The following is a 13,131-nucleotide window of genomic DNA, read 5'->3' on the forward strand; positions in this document are numbered from 1 at the left end:
AGGATTCGTTGAAATTTTCTCTTGTCTCAGTAGGGGATTGTATGATTTTTGGTTTGACCTCCCGTAGTGGTCTTGTTTTTAATAAAGCGAAGGAGGACCAATCTCTTGTACTTGCTCAATGTGCTCCTCTTTCATCGAGTGCCCTGCTCGATTCACTAGATTTGTTGACCGACCAAGCACTTGCCCACCGCTATTGCCACCCATAAGGAAAAGAGTATAGATACTATGAAGGCACCAAAACAAACAAACAAAAATGGTGGAGAATCAATAAGAACAACGTGTGGTTTTAAAAAATAATATAATAAAAGTTATGTTGCCAAAATGATCTCTACCTCTTAGCCAATGGCTGACTATAAATAGGTGTTTTGGGTTCCTTCACCAAACCACAACACTCACTTTCTTCTTCTTCCTCCTTTGAGACTTGGCTCATTTTGGTCTGTTGTTTTGTTGAGTTCATGGCTGACATAGCTCGTGTCACTCTTGGCCTTACTCGCCCTGGCCCAAGCAATGCCCCTAAGGTTTGAGACTTAGCTCATCTACTTGTTCTTCCCATTTCTTTGGAAGCCCTTTAGTTTGTTTGAGTTTTCTTGGATTTAAAGGGTTGAATGTTCGTTTGTATATTGTTAAGATTAATGGGTTGCGAGCATCAATAGAAATGTTCATTTAACTTGCAGGAAACTGACTCAGAGAGAGTGAAAAATACTTATTTGAACGGAGAATGGAGCGGGAGTGGAGAGAGATTTCTCCTAAATGAGGCTAGAGATGAGTTAATATTCGAGTCTCTGTCTCTAACCCTACTTAGTTTAAATATTTCCATAATGTGGAAGCTTGTGAGACCCCACATTGGTTAGAGAGCGGAACGAAGCATTCCTCATAAGGGTGTGGAAACCTCTCCTTACTAGACATGTTTTAAAACCATGAAGTGGATGACGCTACATGATGGGCCAAAGCAGATAATGTTTTCTAGTAGTGGGTTTGGGCTGGTACAAATGATATCAGAGCTAGACATTAGGCAGTGTGCTAGCAAGGACGATGGGCCACCAAGAGGTGATTGTGAGATCCCACGTGAGTTGGAGAGGGGAACAAATCATTCTTTATAAGGATGTGAAAACCTCTTCTTAACATACACGCTTTAAAAAAAGGGAACAATTTTTTTTCCTAATGGTGTGGAAACTTCTCCTTAACAAACTCATTTTAAAACGGTGAGACTCACGGAAATATATTATAGGCCAAAACTAATAATATCGGCTAGTGGGGGCTTGAGCGTGATCTCTTACAAATTTATTAAAAATGGAAACTGAAACAGGAGGCAAGAATCGAAAAACAAGAATGGATAAAGCTTCCTAATCTTTATCCTACCTCGTGGACATCTCTAAGCATATCTATAGAGTGTTCATACGTTTGCCACGAGGTACTAATGGAGTATGTTAACTGTTTGTTAAAATGCCCCACAGATAATTTTTGTTGCAAAAGACCTTGATGTATTGGAATGGAACGGAGACTTGGTTGCCGTGGGTGTGAGAGAGAAGGATGTGGAGAAGGATGAAGCGGGCCACTTCAAGAATCCCCTTTTGTATCAATTGAATGAAGCCTTGGGTGGATTGTTGGCTGAGGCTTCTTCTGAGGAAGATTTCTCTGGAAAGTCTGCCCAATCCCTTGTTCTAAGAGTTTCTGGTTTGAGATTTAAGAGGGTTGGTCTATTTGGCCTTGGCCAGTCCGCTTCTAGTGCAGCCGCCTTCGTTGGTCTAGGTGAGGCCATTGCAGCAGCAGCACAGGCATCTCGAGCTGCTTCACTTGCTCTATCTCTTGCCTTCTCCGAGGACCTTTCGGCTGAATCCAAGCCTGGCATTGCCTCTGCCATTGCACTTGGTACCTCTTCTCATCTTTATACGTCGTAAAATTACTTCAAAAATTAGTTAAAAGAGGTGTGAGATCCCACCTCGGTTGGAGATGGGAACGAAGTACCTCTTATAAGGGGTGAAAACCTCTTTCTCTAGTAGACATATTTTAAAACCGTGAGGCTGACGGCGATACGTAACAGGCCAAAGTAGATAATCTCTTTTACGGTGGTCTTGAGCTGTTACAAATGGTAATAGAGCCAGATACCGGGCGGTGTGCCAGCGTGTATGCTGGGCCCCCAAGAAGGGTGGATTGTGAGATCCCACATTGGTTGGAGAGAGGAACAAAGCATTTCTTACAAGGGTGTGGAAACCTCTTCCTAGTAAAAGCGTTTTAAAATCGTGAGGTAGACGACGATAGTAATGGGTCAAAGCAGACAATATCTGCTAGCGGTGGGTTTGAGCTGTTACAAATGGTATTAGAGCTAGACACTGGGTTTGTGCTAGCGAGAACTCTGGGCCCTTAAGAAGGGTGGATTGTGAGATCCCACGTCGGTTGGAGAGGGGAACGAAACATTCCTTCTAAGGGTGTGGAAACCTCTTCTTAGTAGATACATTTTAAAATCGTAAGGCTAACGGCGATACGTAACAAGCTAAAGTGGACAATATCTACTAGGAGTGGACTTAGGCGGTTACAAATGGTATCAGAGTCAAACACCGGGTGGTGTGCTAGCAAGGACGCTAGGCCCCTAAGAAGTGTGAATTATGAGATCCCGCATCGGTTGGAGAGAGGAATGAAGTATTCCTTATAAGGGTGTGGAATCCTCTTCCTAGTAGACGCGTTTTAAAACTACGAAGCTGACAACAATCTATAACAGGCAAAAGTGGACAATATTTGCTAGTAATGAATTTCAGAACTAAACGTTGAAGACACTGAATTTTCTATGTATCACAGGGATTGTCAATGGGATATTTGATGACAACCGATACAAATCAAACCCCAAAATGACTCTACTTCAATCTGTGGATGTTCTTGGTCTTGGATTTGGACCTAATATGGAGAAAAAGTTGAAATATGCAGAATATGTCAGTTCTGGGGTAGTTTTTGGGAAAGAACTTGTAAACTCACCTGCAAATATACTTACCCCAGGTTCCCTCCTTTCTGTTGCTTTAATATCTATCATTTACTTTGAACTAATATTGAGTATCAACTTCATATAACTTGTCATAGCACTGACTTCGCTTAGTTACATCCACACATTAGGGGAATTTGCAGGAGAGGTTTTAAAGATTGCAGAGGAGTACAACGATGTTCTTTCAGCAAAAATTTTCAAAGAAGACAGAATGATAGAATTGAAGATGGGTTCCTACCTTGGTGTCACTGCAGCAGCAACTGCAAATCCTGCTCATTTTATCCACCTGTGTTACAAACCTCCCTGTGGACCTGTATTAACCAAATTGGGTTTAGTTGGTAAAGGAATTACCTTTGACAGGTGATCATTCATGAACTACCCTGATAAGTTTCTTTAGAAAATGCTCAACAAATGTTTTGAGTAACTCACTGATTTCTTCTGTCAATTAGTGGTGGCTACAACCTTAAAACAGGACCCAACAGTAACATTGAAACAATGAAAAAGGATATGGGAGGGGCAGCAGCAATCTTTGGAGCAGCAAAAGCCATTGCTGAGCTTAAACCTCCTGGTGTAGAGGTAAAGCATTAGATCTGTGAGATCCCACATTGGTTGGGGGAGGAGAACGAAACATTCTTTATATGTGTGTGGAAACCTCTTCCTAGGAAACACGTTTTAAAAACCTTGAGAGAAAATTCAAAAGGGAAAGCCCAAAAAGGACAATATTTGCTAGCGGTAGGATTGTAAGATCCCACATCGGTTAGAGAGGAGAACGATGCATTCCTTATAAGGATGTGGAAACCTTTTCCAAGCATACACATTTTAAAAACCTTAAGGGGATCTCCGAAAGGGAAAGCCCAAAGAAGACAATATCTACTATAGTGGACTTGGGTTTGGGTTTGGGTTGATACAAGATTTATCCCTCGTTTCCATGTCATGAAGCTCTTAAATGTGTAATAGAGATAATGGGGGCTTGTTTTCTTGTTCCCGAACAGATTCATTTTGTTGTTCCTGCCTGTGAGAACATGATAAGTGCAACTGGCATGAGACCAAGTGATATCGTCACAGCTTCAAATGGAAAGACAATTGAGGTACACATTCTTGGGTTCATTGACCCACAAAAAAGGATCTTTAGGCTATCATCATTCATTGATTGTATCTGTTTTATATTTTCAGGTTAACAACACAGATGCTGAAGGAAGACTTTGCCTTGCTGATGCTTTGTTCTACACTTGTAATCTGGGTGTTGAAAAGGTAAATATACAATAAGTTAGTATTGATAATGTTCATTCGTCAACCTTGTGGATTCATTATGTGAGACTACAGGGAATGAGTACCAGCAATAACGTTGGGCCCTATAGGAGGGGATTATGAGATCCCACATCGGTTGGAGAGGGGAACAAAACATTTTTTTTAAGGGTGTGGAAACCTCTCCCTAACAGATGTGTCTTGAAAACTTAAAGGAGAAGCCCGAAAGGGAAAGTCCAAAGAAGACAATATCTACTAGCGATGACCTTGGGCCCTAAAGAAGAGAATTGTGAGATCCCTCGTCGGTTGGAGAGGGGAACAAAACATTTTTTATAAGGGACGTTTTAAAAACTTTAAAGAGAAGTGGAAGGGAAGTCCAAAGAGGACAATATCTGCTAGCGGTGGGCTTGGGCCGTTATAGATTAGATATCTAATGCAACATCAAAATGCTTTGCAGATTATAGACCTGGCTACTCTAACGGGTGCTTGTATAATGGCTCTTGGGCCTTCAGTTGCAGGTATGAATAATCTTCAAAACATCTTATTCTTCATGCTTCATTTGAAGATAAGAACATGTGATTGGGTTTCATGTGAGTTGTTTCCAGGTGCCTTTACACCAAATGAAGAGCTAGCAAAAGAGGTAATTGATGCTGCAGAGAGGAGTGGTGAGAAGATATGGAGGTTGCCAATGGAGGAAAGCTATTGGGAGTTCATGAAATCAGGCGTGGCTGATATGATCAACACTGGTCCTGGTCAAGGCGGTGCTATCACAGGCGCTCTGTTTCTGAAGCAGGTATTTGTCACTCATGTTCTTACCAACCAAATGATATCTTAAAGAGCTGTAGATAGATATATAGATACCCACTAACTTGGAAGTTGGTTTGTGTAGTTTGTTGCTGACAATGTCCAATGGATGCACCTAGACATTGCTGGTCCCGTTTGGAATGCCAGGAAGAGTATTGCAACTGGATTCGGTGTTTCCACACTTGTGGAGTGGGTTCTAAAGAATGCTTCTTAAGAGGTTCAGGCATGGCAAGGACCTCAACAATAAATAAACTCTAAGGTGGATGCTAAGAGTTTTCAAGGGTTGCAGCATTGAGAAATCAATCTAAATAAAAGTTAACATAAGTATTAGTAATATCAATAAAGACTCTTGTTAAGGATTCTTGGCAATTCTTAAGAGTTTTAGACTTTCTTCTATCATGTTTCCTTGGTGTATACACCTTCCCCTTCATCTATTTCCTCATTTGCTATCACAATATGCTCACTGAGAACAACTGAAAATTCAAATGATGGTAATATAAAATAAAAATAAGAAGCAAGAAAAGCTAGCCAAAAAAACACAAAATTACAGATTAGACTCCAACTCAAAAGAATGAGCGATGGATGATGATGAGTAATGTAATACACCTCAAGTTCACCGTTAGGAGATATTGTCTTCTTTGAACTTTCCTTTTCCAACCGATGTGGGATCCCACATCCAACCCTCTTGGGGGACCCACCAGCGCCCTCAACACCTGCCAATACTCTAATACCATTAGTAACCGTCTAAGCCCACCCTTAGCAAATACTGTTCTCATATCTCGTTCCAAATAACGAAATCTTATAAAAGATCCAGGAAATGAAGATCACGGTGTTAAATGTCACCTATAGGGAAAGGAATGAATGAAGATCACCTTGAGTCTACAAGCAACAAGACAAAGGGGGAACAAATGATAAATAACAGGGTGCAGGAAGAATCTGTCAATTGAAGACTTTCCAATGGAAAAAATTGATGAGATCTTAGTCCCTAATAAGTTCATTTTCTCTGTTTCTTCTCTTACCCTTCTTCTCCCTCCTCTGTCTCTCAAGATCACTCTTGCCGGCATTGTCATTTGTATTAATTACTCGTTTGACAAAGTAATGACGAACTTAAATGAGCACAAGTCATATCTGATTCCTTCGATTGACTTAATGGTTCCGAAAAAAAGACAAATATAGGGAACTCCTTCCATTAGGGAACTGCAGTGTTTGGCTAAAGAAACCATACTGCAGTGTTTGGCTGGAAAAGACAGAGTAAGCAACATTGACAACCCAAAGACCAATATCAATAGACCCTAGAACTGTTACTCAAGGTGAGTGAAGAAGTACAGCAAGCAAAATATATAAAATCTGACAACTAACCTTTATATTTGGACATACATTAATCAAATAGTAATTTGATGAGACAAAATTGCTTTTGCAGGTAACTGAAAGTGTTTGTTCATTGACGGGACACCTATCTCATAGATTTTATAACCCCAGATCACTACGATCATTTCAAGTACCTACCTCCCCATGGCTCCTCTGTGTTGAAATATCAAACTCAAACATAACGTAAGATGTAAAAACAGAGATTTGAGGGTTTTCCAAACTTACTAACGACTCCCTTAGCGAGCTTCACCACTCCCGTGCGTGGTGTGACATGTTTGGTCACTGACTCACTCTCCCAGTCCCTGAGCGATCTCGCCATGGATCAAGAATTTACGTATCCCAGACACGATTGACGACAATGAAGTTCTGAGAAAGGTTGAAGAATTTACCAGATAATGGTATCAGAGACAAGATTGACGACAATGAAAAAGTTGATGATTGGTTGTTTGTCAAAGAATTGTGGTTTTCGGTTGCAGAAGGTTACGCCATGAATTTACTAAATCTCTCAGTGATGGATTGTTCTGTATAGAAGGGGCATGGGGTCTTATTTATAGATTTTGTTTTAGTCCCTCCTCCGGTTACTTTCCAATGTGGGATTTAGGATTCTAATTTTCAGTTTACCGCTAGTTGGACCAATTTTCTTCTACGGTCAAATTTTGTTAGACGAACATGACACTCTAGACTCTCTGGACATGATTTTGTACTTTGAGTGGCTTTACTTTGTGCTTCCCCAAAATGCTTTATTCCAATGAAAATAGTATTCCTTGATTATAAACTTCTGATCATTTCCTAAATTAGCTAAGACTTTCATCATCTAACACCTCCCCTCGAACAAAGTACGTCTCCCCTTAATTGAGGTTTGACTTTTTGTCTTAGTCATTTTTTACTATGCCTTCGAAGAGGCTAGACTCCTCTTCTTTTGGAGTCTTTTGTTCGACATTTGAGAATTTACCAATCTATTGGCACAACTAAGTTTAGGGCATGACTCTGGTATCATGTTAAACGAACACAACTCTCCACAATGGTATGATATTGTCCACTTCGAGCATAAGCTCTCATGACTTTGTTTTGGGCTTTTCCAAAATACCTCATTCCAATGGAAATAGTATTATAAATCCATGATCATTCCCTAAATTAGTAGACGTGAGACTTTCATCCTCGAACGTATTTAATCCCTAGGGTTTAGTTCTACTATTTTTCATCCACATTCCCAAATTTCTATACTTTAAAATTAAATATAATTAGATAAAAAAAATATTAATTTTAGAAAATAAAAAAGATTTCAGGAGGGAGAGAGACCCTCAGCCCATCTCTTAGGTTGCAGACCCAACCCATTATAGAACGTAGAATTCTCTCTCTTTAATCTTTTAGCAAATCGATGCTTTCTTTTTTGCTGACGATTTACTACAAATAAGTAAAATGGCCGCCATTGTTGGAGCCTTGGGAACTACCTTTGCTTCTTCTTCCTCGTATTCCTTTCGTTCTTCTTCTTTTGTTCTCCGGAAACTAACCCATTTTTATCACCCTTCTTACTCTGCTTCTCTTCGGGGTTCTTTTGCTTTTTTTCGCTTCTGTTCTCGTGGAGGGAAGTGCATGGCTCACTCGCTGGCCCGGGCCAATCTCGGCCTAACAAATCCTGCTCCTAATGAAGCCCCCCAGGTGATTGGGACATTGGAATGTTACTACCCACTGATTGTTTGTTCTTGATTGTTTTGTTTTTCGACTTGTGGTGGGTTTTGTTTGATTGGGTTTTCTTGGATTGAAGTTTAGGAATTGCGTGGTTGGTTTCTCTTAATGGGTTTTTGAGGTTGAATCGATTGGGATTGTGTTTATGTTTTTTGAAATGTGGGATACAAGGATCTATTCTACATGATGGATTTGCTTCGGTCTCTTTGTTTGTTCATTTGCGTTACGGATTCATTTTGTTTTTAGTTCGTTTGATCAGTATTCATTGTTGGAACTGATATCGATTTTCTAACAGAACCATCGGGTGTTGTATTTTTTTTTTTAATTCTGTTTCTTTAGAGGTTTTGGGGTGTTCATGTTTGTCGTGAAGTATTAATTGTATGTTACCTGTTTGTGAAAATGTCTCAAAGATATCTTTTGGGGCAAAAGACATTGATGTCTTGGAATGGAAAGGAGATTTGCTTGCAGTTGGTGTGACAGAGAAAGATGTGGACAAGGATGAAAATTCCAAGTTTAAGAATCCGATTTTGAACGAGCTAGATTTGCGCTTGGGCGGATTGTTGGCTGAAGTATCTGCTGAGGAAGACTTCACCGGAAAGGTTGGCCAATCGACGGTTATTAGATATCCTGGTCTTGGCACTAAGAGGGTTAGTTTGATTGGCCTTGGACAGTCAGCTTCAAATGTAGCAGCCTTTCGAGGTCTAGGTGAGGCCGTTGCATCAGTAGCGAAGGCATCTCAAGCAAGTGAAGTTGCTATATCCCTTGCCTCTTCCCAGGAACACTCTTCTGAATCCAAGCCCAACATTGCCTCAGCCATTGCATCTGGTACTTGTCTCATCTTCTGGATAGAGCAGCTTGTTGTTGTATTTGATACTGAATTCTCTCTTTTGCTTGAATGGATTACAGGAACTATACTTGGGATATTTGAAGACAATAGATACAAATCAGAGTCCAAAAAGTCCGCTCTTAAATCTGTGGAAATTATTGGTCTTGGATCTGGAGCAGAAGTAGATAAAAAGATTAAATATGCACAAGATCTCAGTTCTGGGATACTTCTAGGAAGAGAACTTGTCAATTCACCTGCAAATGTACTCACCCCAGGTTCGCTCGATTTTACGTTTTAACTATTAAAATCCATTCCTTACTCTCTTCCTAGTCAATTAAATGACTCTGCGTGTTTCAAATTTCCAGTGGCACGGAAGGCCAGTTACATTTTTGAGTGTGTACCCTAAAGAAAATATTTGAGTTTCAAGTTGATGTAATGTGTCGTAGCGTTTATTTTATGATCGATGCATGCGCAGTATTAACCTTGTTAAATTACATCCACAAATTAGGGGCACTGGCAGCAGAGGCTACAAAGATTGCATCAACTTACAGCGATGTTCTTTCTGCAACCATTTTAAATGAAGAGCAATGCAAAGAATTGAAGATGGGCTCCTACCTTGGTGTTGCTGCAGCCTCCACAAATCCTCCTCATTTTATCCACTTGTGTTACAAACCTCCCAGTGGACCGGTATCGGTCAAATTGGGTTTGGTTGGTAAAGGATTAACCTTCGACAGGTGATTATATGTCAACCAAAATCGGAACTTTCTTTAGAAAATGCTCAATGAAATTAGAAATGGATGTATTTATTACTCTGATAGAATCAACTTAAATTCATATAAGGTTTTATTTATGTCCTTAAGTCAACTATGGTTGGTTAACACTCCGTTTTTTTTTTCTTTCCATTAGTGGTGGCTATAACATTAAAACTGGACCTGGGTGTTCAATTGATATAATGAAAATTGACATGGGAGGTTCAGCAGCAGTTCTTGGTGCAGCAAAAGCCATTAGCCAAATCAAGCCTCTTGGAGTGGAGGTAAAACATTTGAGCTGTTCACCACTTTAATATCGTTAGGATCTTAAATGGACTTATAAGTTTTACGAGCTTGTATTCCTTTTTTCTTGTACTCAAACAGGTTCATTTTGTCATCGCTGCCTGTGAGAACATGATAAGTGGAACTGGCATGAGACCTGGAGATATTATCACTGCTTCAAATGGAAAGACAATAGAGGTATATCTTCTTTGTTTGATTGAACCATAAAAAGTATCTTCGAGCTAAAATCATTGTAATCATTTATGTTTGTGTTCGGTTTATACCCAAATTGTTTGTCATTTAGATGACACAGACTGTGTGGCTGAGCCGAATTTCGCTGTTATATTGATTCGGAGTGGATGCATAAGAAACAGTCTTGAATGTTTGATTGTAATAGTATGGAAAGTTCTTACCGAAACCACAACTTTCTGCCGACCTTCTAAATATGGAACTTACTGATAAAAATAATTATAACTGTAACAATAAGAGTGATACTAATACTACCCACGATAAGCTCATACTCGATCGTGATGACATGAGATGTAAAATCGAGCATTTAATGGCAGTTCGATATAGCTGAAAAAGACTGGAATTGGACCTGCATGCTTTTGAATATTGATGATCTTTATACTTTTTCTGGATACCTGCTTCCTGATGATCTATTCTCCCCCTTATTACAAATCAAAGTATACATCATCCTTTTATTTAACTTCATTTTGGCCAGTTTTCAGGTTAATAACACTGATGCTGAAGGCAGGCTTACGCTCGCTGATGCTTTGGATTATACTTGTAAACAGGGCGTTGACAAGGTATATATATTCATAAATTAATATTAGATGATTGATTAATTTGGATTGAACGTCGTTATTGCGGATTTATTCAATATCTAATTAAAAAAGTAGATCTATTGAACCTCGGATACCTGTAGTTCTAAAAATAGTTAATAATAAATCCACCCTTTTCCATGTAGTCTATCGTATTTTAATTTAATATCAATGAGTGTCGAGACCAGCTCTTGCACGCCTCGACTAATCTCATAGGACAACTCACAGGCCTGTCTGGCCTTACGTCATTTACATGTTTAGAACCTATCGGATATTAAATCCTAAGTTGGTAGCTATGATGCTTGAACTCGTTCCTTCTAATCCTAACATATAATATCTAGCTTTAGCAAGTTAAAACACGTGCACGATCATTTATAAGTTGCCTAATATTGTGTAAGTTGGATAAATTGTGTTCATTTTTATGGCATTACGCAGTAACCAGATATGTCATAACTAATAGTTCTGGATATTGTTCTTTTCTTATGCAACATTAAATTTTTTTGCAGGTAATTGACTTGGCTACTCTAACTGGTGCTTGCATAGTTGCTCTCGGGCCTTCAATTGCAGGTATGTTAACCGACCGAGCATCATTTGCTTTATAGTCGATCTGTAAAGAAGAATATGACAATAGGTTTTCTTGTGAGTTGTTAAAAACTCTGGATCATCAAAGACAAAGTAGAAAGTAGAAAGTAGAAAATGGAACTTGTTCAGAAATACGGTAATGAAAGGAAGATAGGAGTTTGTCGCTAGGTAGTTGGCCAAATAGGATCGTCCAGTTCCTATAGTTCTAGAAAAGAGATTACCTCTAACCAAGAGTTCTAGAAATGTTGAATGGTTGGAGACACTTCCGATATCGTTCCTTTTCGTTTTCCTTCCTCTCTCAAACACCTGGCTTTATAATTGGAGACTACAAAAGTAAATGAAATTGATAGTTTCAAAATTCTTCGGAAAATAAAGAGTCAAACTGTCAACTGAAGCATTACGTGCGCTCCCCTTGGGTTGAAACAAGAATTTACTTCAGTTATATAAGGATCAACAGGATTGTATAAGATAAAACAGGAGTATTTCTCTGGTAAAAGTATATATATCGGTTTGATTTCGGATACAATATCGCCACCATAGATAAAATTTTACTCACTTCTTCAGAAGGTTGGTTGTTGTTTAGTCAATGATGCAAATAAACATGTGATTCGCCTGAAATAAAGTGTATATCTGTCAGATCGAATTCCGTTTTGTTTTCCAGGTGTCTTTACACCTAGTGATGACTTGGCAAAAGAGGTATTGGCTGCTTCAGAAACCAGTGGTGAGAAACTTTGGAGGATGCCATTGGAGGATAGTTATTGGGAGTCGATGAAGTCAAGTGTGGCTGATATGGTCAACACCGGTGGTCGTCCGGGTGGTGCCATTACAGCTGCTCTGTTTCTGAAACAGGTGGATATCATCTTCTTATTGCACTTCCTGAAAGGGAGTAGTTTGATCATCTCTTTGTGCTTTCATTCAGCATTGATGTCTTGTTGACTAGCTCTACAAATCTACCATGCGTCTGAAGATGAGATTTATCCTCTACACGCTTTAGAAGACTCATATTTGAATTCATGTTTCTGTAGTTTGTTGATGAGAAGGTCCAATGGATGCACATTGACATGGCAGGCCCTGTCTTCAGCGACAAAAAGCGCACTGCAACGGGGTTCGGCGTCGCCACATTAGTCGAGTGGATTCAGAAGAATGCTTCTTAAGCAGTTGACGATCGAAGGGTAGACGACGAGAGACATCAGATCGATGGCTCTACTGTGGATGCTAGGAGCTTTCATGGGTTGTCAGCACTGTGAGATCAATCTGAATAAAAGCTGTGAGCAGCAGCGTCTGTGGTTTTATAAATGCTCTTCGTTTTTTTAGCCATTAAATTATGAGAAATGGGGCTTAGAGAAGTTATAGACATCGAACGACACGATGACTGAAGGGTGAATTCACTTGATATATTTTCTAGTAGAAGCTCGATAGAACGTGTTTTTATGGTACGTAGAGAAACATTGTTCGTTATAGAGAGAAAAATTGTTCCTTTGGCAATGAGGCAAAAGTTCTATTGGAAATAAGAACAGTAAGTAGTTGCCTATTCTCATGTGCAAACCTTTTCTCATGTGCAAACATATAATGTGGAATTGTACGTTGAGACAAGACAAGTGTCATGATGCAACCAAGGAAGACATTGTATCGTTTAACACACTGAGAAAGATGTACATTGAAGATAGGCTTGATATGGATGAGGGAGAGCACCTAGCCTTAACTTCGAAAGTTGGAGTTCAAGTTTGGGCATGTGGCTCTAGAGTTACATCTGTTTGTATGAAATATAAATGTTCGTAAAATTTGGCGTCAGTT

At 39.4% G+C, this 13,131-nt stretch overlaps 1 protein-coding gene across 3 annotated transcripts; it reads left to right on the top strand.

The window, feature by feature from the left end:
- The first annotated feature begins 367 nt into the window (after positions 1-367).
- On the top strand, positions 368-12,841 carry LOC111493948 (leucine aminopeptidase 1-like). 3 transcript variants are annotated; one of them, XM_023143889.1, is made up of 10 exons: positions 368-518; positions 1,455-1,869; positions 2,794-2,988; positions 3,103-3,331; positions 3,421-3,547; positions 3,964-4,059; positions 4,145-4,222; positions 4,674-4,734; positions 4,822-5,009; positions 5,106-5,277. In XM_023143889.1, exons 1-10 carry the CDS (start codon positions 456-458, stop codon positions 5,232-5,234), a joined length of 1,581 nt encoding a protein of 526 aa, XP_022999657.1. In that variant the 5' UTR covers positions 368-455; the 3' UTR covers positions 5,235-5,277. The 3 variants fall into 3 exon arrangements, with proteins under 3 accessions (XP_022999657.1, XP_022999659.1, XP_022999656.1); XM_023143891.1 differs by lacking the exons at positions 1,455-1,869; positions 2,794-2,988; positions 3,103-3,331; ... (4 more) ...; positions 4,822-5,009; positions 5,106-5,277 and adding exons at positions 8,485-8,899; positions 8,981-9,175; positions 9,409-9,634; ... (4 more) ...; positions 11,999-12,186; positions 12,363-12,841 and having other exon boundaries at positions 378-518; XM_023143888.1 differs by lacking the exons at positions 368-518; positions 1,455-1,869; positions 2,794-2,988; ... (5 more) ...; positions 4,822-5,009; positions 5,106-5,277 and adding exons at positions 7,691-8,047; positions 8,485-8,899; positions 8,981-9,175; ... (5 more) ...; positions 11,999-12,186; positions 12,363-12,841.
- The last annotated feature ends 290 nt before the right edge of the window (positions 12,842-13,131 follow it).

This window comes from Cucurbita maxima, unplaced genomic scaffold (genome assembly GCF_002738345.1).
Source record: "Cucurbita maxima cultivar Rimu unplaced genomic scaffold, Cmax_1.0 Cma_Scf00019, whole genome shotgun sequence".
Classification (NCBI taxonomy): domain Eukaryota; kingdom Viridiplantae; phylum Streptophyta; class Magnoliopsida; order Cucurbitales; family Cucurbitaceae; genus Cucurbita; species Cucurbita maxima.

Excerpts from the sequence above, each read along its gene's own strand:
- LOC111493948 (XM_023143888.1), top strand. The coding sequence starts at position 7,808 with ATGGCCGCCATTGTTGGAGCCTTGGGAACTACCTTTGCTTCTTCTTCC. Across the intron at positions 10,741-11,261 it reads GTAAACAGGGCGTTGACAAG|GTAATTGACTTGGCTACTCT; the intron begins GTATATATATTC and ends ATTTTTTTGCAG. Across the intron at positions 11,323-11,998 it reads TCTCGGGCCTTCAATTGCAG|GTGTCTTTACACCTAGTGAT; the intron begins GTATGTTAACCG and ends TTTGTTTTCCAG.